At 30.1% G+C, this 9,529-nt stretch overlaps 2 protein-coding genes across 3 annotated transcripts in view; one reads left to right on the top strand and one right to left on the bottom strand.

The window, feature by feature from the left end:
- Positions 1–86: 86 nt before the first annotated feature.
- On the bottom strand, positions 87–4,580 carry LOC122404828 (TELO2-interacting protein 1 homolog). 2 transcript variants are annotated; one of them, XM_043409088.1, is made up of 13 exons: positions 4,253–4,580; positions 4,032–4,168; positions 3,768–3,945; positions 3,362–3,539; positions 2,972–3,294; positions 2,685–2,896; positions 2,183–2,581; positions 1,869–2,108; positions 1,243–1,782; positions 830–1,127; positions 531–759; positions 319–453; positions 87–227 (listed from the first exon to the last, which is right to left on the bottom strand). In XM_043409088.1, the coding sequence occupies exons 1-13, from the start codon at positions 4,444–4,446 to the stop codon at positions 141–143; spliced, it is 3,150 nt and encodes a 1,049-aa protein (XP_043265023.1). In that variant the 5' UTR covers positions 4,447–4,580; the 3' UTR covers positions 87–140. The 2 variants fall into 2 exon arrangements, with proteins under 2 accessions (XP_043265023.1, XP_043265031.1); XM_043409096.1 differs by having other exon boundaries at positions 1,869–2,102.
- Positions 4,581–5,365: 785 nt separating this feature from the next.
- Positions 5,366–9,529, top strand: part of LOC122395939 (cation-independent mannose-6-phosphate receptor) — a 29,179-nt gene continuing 25,015 nt past the window's right edge. The window contains exons 1-13 of the mRNA XM_043394343.1: positions 5,366–5,664; positions 5,910–6,141; positions 6,224–6,378; positions 6,473–6,747; positions 6,845–6,998; positions 7,075–7,226; positions 7,452–7,567; positions 7,674–7,915; positions 8,026–8,229; positions 8,368–8,511; positions 8,616–8,789; positions 9,005–9,182; positions 9,255–9,325. Coding sequence (XP_043250278.1) covers positions 5,608–5,664; positions 5,910–6,141; positions 6,224–6,378; positions 6,473–6,747; positions 6,845–6,998; positions 7,075–7,226; positions 7,452–7,567; positions 7,674–7,915; positions 8,026–8,229; positions 8,368–8,511; positions 8,616–8,789; positions 9,005–9,182; positions 9,255–9,325 — 2,154 coding nt within the window. The 5' untranslated portion in view covers positions 5,366–5,607. The remainder of the gene's footprint in view (positions 5,665–5,909; positions 6,142–6,223; positions 6,379–6,472; positions 6,748–6,844; positions 6,999–7,074; positions 7,227–7,451; positions 7,568–7,673; positions 7,916–8,025; positions 8,230–8,367; positions 8,512–8,615; positions 8,790–9,004; positions 9,183–9,254; positions 9,326–9,529) is intronic.

Here is a 9,529-nt window from a genome sequence, read left to right as displayed (position 1 = left end):
ATAGTAAATTTACGAGTGAAATTACATACATATACAGTATATTACAATACCCCCAACATATAATTGGAATAATATATTCAATTTACCTTGTTCGTTAATTATTTTATTCATTTAGTACAAAAATGTATATTCTGTCATATTTACAATTGTAAGTCCTTATCTTGAATATATTTTATAATAATTTGTATATTTCTATAGTACTCATTTGTTGAATTGTTTTCAGTTGCCTAAACAATCACGAAAGGGTATATAATCTCACAAAATTGCAATTATATAAATATTAATGTTACGTTCATTTATAAATCATATAAAAATTACCATTAAATCGTTCGTATCCAACGTTGCATCAGAAGCAATTTTTTGTATTTTAGAGTTATAAATACTAAGACACTTCGTCCAAACAATGTCTCCATTATAATCAGCAATTTCCTTATATAATTGTACGCAACACGACTAAAAAAAAAATAAAATAATTAACGGAGCATACATAAGCAGATGTATTTATAAATTTATTTTACGAGATCATTTACTTGTAACGAGGGATGTTGGTTTTTACTGAGATAGGGCTCTGCGATACCCAGGATATTCCATGTTTCTCTTTCAAGAATATGTAAATTTTTCGTGGTTTGACCCAACGTGGAAAGCAATTCCTTTTGTAATTTATAAGTTTGAGTAAATTTATAGATATTTTCGGAGCTCTTGTTATAACTTTCTTTAGCAGAGCTACTTAAGAACTTCGAAAGCGCTGGCAGCACTTGTCTAAAACAATCATTGAATTATAATTATTTAATTAATTATGTCCCATAGATCAAAAGCATAAGAAACTTACTTAAGCGTTCTAGACCGGATAAAATCTTTTGATAGATAAGCAAGAACATTTAATAGTTGCCATGCTCGGTTTATTATTAGTACATTCTCATCGTGAAATCTATCTACTAATGGACTCCAAAGCAAATATACAATCGGTAACAATCGATTTTCCCATTCCGCTAAAATTTTTAGACCCTCTTGCAACGTTGACATTGCAATTAGCGATTGTTTTATATCTTTCGATGGCAAAAAATGTAGACAGTGCTTCATTACGTCTTCAATCATTTTTACATAAGGTGGTATGTTTTGCTTTTGTTCTATAATTATAAACATTACTTTGAGTACGAAAAAAGGCGCTCAATTTACGATAAAAAAACGTGCCCGCCGGAGGGTAAAAGGTCGGGAACCACGCTGTGTGTATATGTGTTTTACCTTCTTGCTCCGTGAAATCTATTTGATCTTCATTTTCTTCCCCTGCTTCCAGTTTCTCTTCCTCTAGATTTACAGTAGAATCTTCTTCTATGTTTTCATCAATCTTTTTTGCTTCGTAATACTCCAACAGAGATTTAATAATTTTAGAAGATTTAGATTCAACAGTTTCATTTTGTTCACATATAATTGGCACATCTTTGGAATTTACTAACTTTTTTATACATATCGTGAACGTATAAAATACTTTTAAAAAGGCGTAGGAATTTTTCTTCTGAAAACTCTTATTTAGTTGCAAAAGTACATCCTCTACGATTTCTTTTAAACAAGGCAAGACATCCATGGTACTATATTTCATAACGACACCAACGACATCAAGAACGCCGGGATTTCGTTCCACTCTGCGTAATTTTATAGTCACATGGTATGAAAAATAATCAACATTTGCACGAAGAAGATCTCCCACTGAATTATATTTCAGAGATTCTGCGATCCGTTCGAGCGTTTGAGTTCCAACGAAACTAATTAAGGTATGCCCGCTGCCTAAACATATGTACATACAAAGGAAATTTATATTAATTTATAATGATTAATTGTTTGATTATCTATAAAGTAAATTGATAGATTACCTGCTCTTTCTATAATTAAATATAAAGTCTTAAGAAGAAATCTATCATAATCATGTCCCAAGGTTTGAGCTATTAATCCTAAACCTTCTATTAATAAGCAACATTGCACTACATTGCTTTGTGCAATACGTAAAGGTACATTTTCGGTAGTTTCAATCGCTGGATACCAAACTTCAGGATTTATATAAAACTCTACAACTTCTTCATAAATTGATAAAAATGAAGGGTCCTTGACTGAAACTAAAATGTTTAATTAATTGTTAATAATATTATATTTTATATATTATTTTACGAAAAGCTGTTGTTCTATATACCACATATAATCCAGTTTAATAACAAGAATAATTCTTTTTTATGTTGTGGAGCATCAAGTGTAAGTCCGAGAATGGTGTCAACTAAAATTCGAATATCTCCAAATTCTCCGAGATATTTACATATAGCTACAACTTTCTCTTCGCATGAATTGTTTTGAATGAATTTAAATCGTCTCCATAAGTGTGGTCCATAGGAATATGCTGGATCTTCAAGATCCTTAACATTTACAGTTTGCAGTAAGGAAATATTACTGCAATCTATCTCGGATACATATACAAGAGCTGATATCAATCTTCGAATATGTGGTGCAGACATCATAATCCGAGGCAATCTCTGTTCCCCGAGAAGTTTTAAATAACCAGCAATTTGATTTAAACAGGACAATTGATCACTATCATCTAAAAAATAAAGATATTTCATTTTTATATTTGTACAATTATCATAATATACAAATCAGAGAAACGAACTTGTTAATATGATATCAAAATATAATAACTATACCAGGTCTCCTGATAATCCTGGGTAAACTTGTAAGTAAATTGTAGAAGTTTTCTTCTAATAATTCCACCAAGGGTTTCATATTCTTATTTTGCATGTAGCTCATATTAATTACATTTAGTGTTTTTTCAGCTTCCTCTCGAATTTCTGTTATTTCGTCTTCAGATAGAGATATTAAATATTCTATTAGTAACATAACATTTGGTTTCATATTCCTGTTTAAAAAATATATACAATTTCGTTTTAAAAATTGTTTATTAGAAATGATCGGAAAATGGTAATAGTATTACCTAGAGCATGTTGTAAGTATCAAATGAATATTTTCAACTAATTCCATTCTAACTTTATAATGGGAATGCCTTTTTAATACACTCAACTGTCTCACAAGTATATTAAGCTTTGTTGCGCTAGCATTAAACCATTCTTTACTTCTTGTTTTACTTTTCAGATGTTTCTCTATGTTAATTTTATCTTCTGTATACGAAGGACTTTCTAATACATCAGTACATTTATCATTATTTAATTGGATAAGAGTACTTAACAATGGTGTATCATCTTCTTCTTTGTCTTTCATCACAAGAGATACTATTCTAGCCCAAGCTCTTAACGCTAACTGAAAGTTTATATTAAAATGAAACTTATCATTAAATAGTTACTATTACAAAATAATGTTATACTACCATTGTGAGTTTATGTCCTTGTATTTCGCTTCCCAAAGCTATTTCCTGTAAACCACTGACAATACCAGGTAAAAATAACATAATGCCATCGGCTATTTGGTCTTGCAATATAATATCAGATCTATCCGATTCGTCATCTACTTGACATAAAGCCATCACTGCCTCTATCGCTTTTAATCTAAAATTTAGTAAATTGATTAATATTTAAATAATTAAAAAATATGGGAAAATTTAACAATCTCTTGAAGCTAAGCTATGTATTTCTTATGAACTCTACATTTTTTATATGTTATAAAAATTAGTAAGAGATATAGATCTTTGCAATTAGTCGCTTCGATTATCCCTGTCCATTGTCATTTCACATTCAACGCTTAAGAAAATAAAGAACAATATTTTGTACAATTACCTAATTGAACGTGATTTTTCCATTCTACCTATTGATAGAGACAATAATATTCCTTGGCCTACCTTGAAGGCATTTTCACCAACATATAACGAGTCTAAAACTTCTGTAAAAGAAGAATGCATCAAAGTCTTAATGCATGAGAGTACTACTTCTTTCAATTCTTCGTGACCTGTAATTACTATAAAAATCATTACTTTTTAGTGTTTCATTTAGTAAACATATGTAAACATTATTGAAATACCTTTAAATAATATTTATACCTACCCAAACTTTCTTGAGTTCGATCATAAATTTGTATCAAAAGGCAAGAATACAATTTACTAAAATATTCGATTTTTGATATCTTTGCTCTTGATACGATTGCGTGTGTTGTCTTTACTAATTCCTCTTTCGTACCTTTGCTAAACAATTATAAAACATTTTAAGAAAGTTTATTACGTTAAATATAATAGGCACTTGGTTAAAGGAAAGTATAAAATAATAACCTCAAGCTTTTATCCTGTAAATGAAAAATTATGGGGAATAAAATATATTCCAACAAATCTTGTACAACTTTATTCGAAATTTTTGTTAGGGCATTAGCAACATTACGTGCAGTGTTTATATCTGGATTTCGTAATAAAGAATCGCAAAGTGGTTTTAACTCAGTAAAAGCTTCCTGTATTTGCAAACGTTCCATGTTTGTTTAATAAAGAACACGTACAAAATAATAAAAGTTCTTAATGAATTCAACAGCATGCATTTTTCGTTCAAAAACATTGAACATATGATTCAGCGTGAGGCAAGATGTGTATTGCGTCGACTTTCCCCATCGCTCCGTTAAACGCTAAGGAAGCTTCGCCGGTTCGGCGTTAGGAGCAGTGTGGGCCACATATCGTCCTCCACGAGAAGAAGGTACAGCGTGTTTACATCCCCACTCTTGCTGCAGTCCGCTGATTGGCTGTCACCGATCTTCCTCACCGTTTTCGACCAATACCTGTGAGTCGGCGGACTGCAACAGGAGTGGGGATGTAAACACGCTGTGCCTTCTTTTGGAAGCTCGGTACTATCGCCGTCGATACACTAAATTATTCCAAATCTGGCCATATTGCGCAATTTTGCAAAATCTGACCACTCCGACCCGTCTGCTATTTGCATACTTTTCTAATGTTTGCCATCTACTATATTGTATATTAATTTTTCCATATTTAGGTTTAATTCCAAACACCAAGAGTTTTGAAATCGTATTCTACTACAAATCGATAACATTGGACGTGATATGAAAATTGAAGCGAATAAAACCATTATAAAATAATTCGTTTAATTCATTTTAATGTTAAACGCGCCAACATGCACTCTTACATGATTTCCAGGGGCACTTGCCTTTCTGCCCCTACCTTATCACGGTCCTGCTATAGATAATTTTTTTTTCTGATTCTGCCGTTTTCTCGACTCTATGTAATATGACCAATTATCAATTTAAATTAATAAATGACGATTTATCAAATGTTAGGACGGCAGAGAAATAAAAAAGTGAAAAATTCTATATCAATGATTAGTTGACGTCTGGTCTGAATGAGACATACATGTAACTGTCTTATCAGCAGCCAATAGGCTTTTCAACTGTTACTGTTATTTTTCACCTGTCATACATTTGAAGATATATCCAACCTAAACTAACAGTTAATTTCATAAAATTCGTATCTGGAAAGATAAAACGATTTTTAGTCGTTTTTGGGTAGTATCATTAAACAGCAATCGTTCGGTTTCGTCGATATTTAAAAACGAACGATATTGTTATGCATATTACTATATCAAATATTTACAATGTGATTAATCTACGATCAAACAAAGAAAAGAAATGTACAAGTTAAACATTTTTGTATTATTTTACTATTTTGCAACTGCTGTTTTCGCTGTACGTACCACTTTTCTTGTTATTATTCTAAAAATTTTCTGTAAACATTACATACATACATTTTCAAAGAATTATAAAGCATGTTGTTATAAAAGAGATCTTTTTTTGTTAATCATTTTATGACATATGCGGTAGACATATGATTTCTTAAATATAAGGTATAATTTTGTAAGGTAGCTCAGTCTCTTTAATTCACCAGTAATTTTTTGAAAACACATTACAATTATTTTCATTTCTTCAAACAGGACACGTCAGTAGTAAATGACAATTCCTTTTGCATAATTCCTGAACCTGTTCTCAAAGTTTTCACTTATAATTTTACAAGTCTTTCGGATCCTACAAAAGACATTATTTTAAATAATGATTATCCGAATGGAACTTTAAGACTACAGCTATGCATTCCATTAAGGCAAAAATGTAATGGAAAGGATGGATATGGAATTTGTTTAATAAGAAACAAAGAAGAAAAAGGCATAGGTACAGATTTTCTGTAATCTGTTGAAAATGTTAACGTTCATTTTTTTTTTATTAAAATAATTTTATTGTTATTGTGTTTTAGGAATGATGCCTCCAAAAGTGAGTGCAGAAAATGGAAAAATACTATTTGTATTTACAGGCGATGATTGTACACAATATGAAAAATATACTGTAAATATGACCATGAAGTGTGATTATAAAGCTGGAAATAATTCTTACCCCGAATTAATTTCTCATGTGCGTGACTATTTTTCAACATATTTCACAATATTTGTGTTAAGGCATAAACGTAAATAAATATTTAATTTCTATCCTATTATTAATATTTTAGACAGAAGAGCAATGTAATTTACGTTTTACATGGAGGACTGTTCTTGCATGTGTACCTCCAAAAGTACAAGACTGTACAGTAACAGATAATAAGTTGCATTATGATCTGTCTCCTTTAACGAGATATTCACAAAATTATGTTATTCATACTGGTAATAGAATGTCGCCAAAAATTATATTGAATGTTTGTCATTCTGTTATATTCGAAAATGATGCTTTGTGTCAAATGAGTTCAGGAGTCTGTTTACAAAAAGAGCCCATTAGTTCAGGAAAAGGGTACGAATATTTCTGTTAAAAAAAATGTTTTCTGTACATAATTTACAATGTTTTATTATTGATAAGCAAGTGTTTTATCGACAAAATTTTGATATAGATATATAAATTTGGGCGATGTAACACACCCACCATCCTTAGAGGATGGAAAACTGAAACTTGAATATCAAGATGGAAATATATGTACAGAAAGAAATAGAACAGAACAACACATCAAAACCACTATTTCTTTCATATGTGATTTTAAAGCTATAGTAAGTTTTTATCTTCCAACTATTTATTACATTTAATGTTTTTAATTGCTATAACTGTTCGTTTCGCATTTATCAGGAAACAATTCCAGAATATATTGGGGGAAAGGAGGAGTGTCATTATCAGATAATATGGAAAACAGCAGCAGCTTGTAGCGTAGAATCTTTACGTAACCATAGTGTAACAACTGCTGGAAGATGTACAGTAACTAATCCTCTTACAAACTTCACGTAAGATTAATTTCAACATTCTAACAAGGGAATTCTACGTAGGGACGAGCGCTTTTTGGGTGGGATTTAACTGATTACATAAATTTTGAATGCTGTTATCTTAGGATTTGTTTATATACATCTTCCCTTTGAAAAACGCTCATTGTTTTAGTAATATGGTTCCTTTGTAAGTTTGAATCAATACGTACTAAGTTGATAAAATTTACAATAAATGATACATTACAGGTATGATTTAAATTCCTTTATGGACATTGGCTTTCATACTATAGCACAAAATGGCTTACAATACGAATTTGGAGTGTGTAAATCACCTGCTGATATGCAATGTGCACCGGGAACAGGTTATTTAACAAATTTTTTATATAATATTTGTTCAATTTCTATAACAATAATTCAGCTATAGTATATTGAAAATTGCATTCTAACTATTTTTATTTCAAAACATAGGAGTTTGCCTTACCAATAATGGCACATCTGTAGGAAAGTATAATACAAATTTAATATGGCAAGAGGGTGGGCCATATTTAAATTATACAGATGGAGATTTATGTGAAAATGGGCGACGTCGTTATACAATTATTGCGTTTGTATGTGGAGCAGAGGGAGTATCCAATACACCGGTTGTTATGGAACAGAGTCCTTGTCAGTTGATTATACATTGGAGCACCAACGTAGTTTGCGAAAAAAGGGTTAAATATTATTTAATATTAGATAAATATGCAATCTTTACTTTGCGATTGCGTGTAATTAATATTTACAAAATAGAACGCAGTAAAAATAAAAATCTTCATTTTTACAGATAAAATGTGCAACAGTGGATGATGAGATAAATTTAAGTTCGCTGATTAAATCTACTAGTAACTACATTGTAAAAATGAATAAAACAGAGTTTCATATAAATATATGTAGACCGTTAGTATCTGTCCCAGGATTAACATGTTCGCATGGCAGTGCAGTGTGCAAAACATCCTTAAATATAAATAACGAGTATGTAAATGAAACTGTGAGTAACAATAATAATATGTAGTAATTATAATATGACGTAAAAATAGTAAACGAAACACTTATTTAAAAGTAATTATTTTCTTAAAAAACAAGTAATGATATAATTACAGCATATAATTTGTATATTTGTTGACAGAGTTTAGGGTTTCCAAAAGAAAGTCCCATATTAAATACAAATCATGAAACAGTGTTACGTTATATAAGCGGATCACCTTGTCCTGAGAATCCAACAAAATTAATTTCTTCAAATTTTACATTTCCATGTCGTTATAATAATAAGGTAATGATTAATTTACATTTATATGTAACAATTTTATAATAATCTATTGACAAAATTGTTACAAGACATTAATTATGTAATTACTTTATGATTGTTTCTTTAAGGGATTTCCAGAATTTAAAGAATACAAAGATTGTACTTATATTTTCGAATGGAAAACAAGTATAACGTGTGGAGCTGTAATGGGAAATTGGTCTTCTCCTTGCATTATAAAAGATCAATTACTTTCACAAGAATGTAATCTATCCTTGTTATACACACATCAAAATATATACCATGTAAGTCGTTAACATTTAACAATCTCATTGATATTTTAAGTTGACAAAGGGAATATTTATTTACGGTATAGATTTCACAGAGTAAATTAGAAATAAATAATTGCAAGACAGTTTTCATTAATGAAATTATAAATTATATTATTTTATTAAACAATAACATATTATCAAATATGCTTGTTAGCATTTTAAAAACGTTATCGGGCATGAAACTACAGGTGAAAACCAAGCAAGGAAAAGAGTATAGTATAAGTATATGTGGAGGACAAAAATTCTGTAATGGTTCTGCTGTATGTCAAGGCAGCATTGGTTATGGCTCGTTGGCCAACGTAATTTTTGATTATGGCAGGGATGTTATAAAACTTCAATACTCCAATGGTGATAAATGTGTAAATAGTGAGTAATGTGTATAATATATCTTGAATAGTCCTAAACCATGTTGTAAATTAACTTTCTTTTTCATATCAGATTCCTATACATCGGAAGTGCGATTTATATGTAATGGGTCTATGGGGATTGGCGAACCAAAACTATTGTGGGTAAGTAACAGAATTCTTGTCTCAATAAAATAAATCATTTCATTTGTTTATTATTTCTTATATTTTTAGTATTTAAATATGTTAAAAATTTATTATTGAAAAAGAGAATAAGTGATTTTTAGCCACCTTTAGTAACAAATAAAAAGTAATTATGATGATATCCGAAATCGCCAAAATTTCTAGTCGAAAAAGTTTCCATATTTT

The sequence above is a fragment of the Colletes gigas genome, unplaced genomic scaffold (genome assembly GCF_013123115.1).
Source record: "Colletes gigas isolate AHSC1104 unplaced genomic scaffold, ASM1312311v1 Colletes_gigas_Sc00001, whole genome shotgun sequence".
Lineage (NCBI taxonomy): Eukaryota > Metazoa > Arthropoda > Insecta > Hymenoptera > Colletidae > Colletes > Colletes gigas.
The sequence above is the reverse complement of the archived record's forward strand: the minus strand, read 5'-3'. Positions and strand labels throughout refer to the sequence as shown.

What these genes read in the sequence shown, in the direction of transcription:
- LOC122404828 (XM_043409088.1), bottom strand. Translation starts at nt 4,446, where the DNA reads ATGGAACGTTTGCAAATACAGGAAGCTTTTACTGAGTTAAAACCACTT. An exon ending in TTACAGGATAAAAGCTTGAG is followed by an intron (nt 4,169 to 4,252) that starts GTTATTATTTTA and finishes ATAATTGTTTAG; the next exon opens with CAAAGGTACGAAAGAGGAAT. An exon ending in CAGGATTATCAGGAGACCTG is followed by an intron (nt 2,582 to 2,684) that starts GTATAGTTATTA and finishes TTTATTTTTTAG; the next exon opens with ATGATAGTGATCAATTGTCC.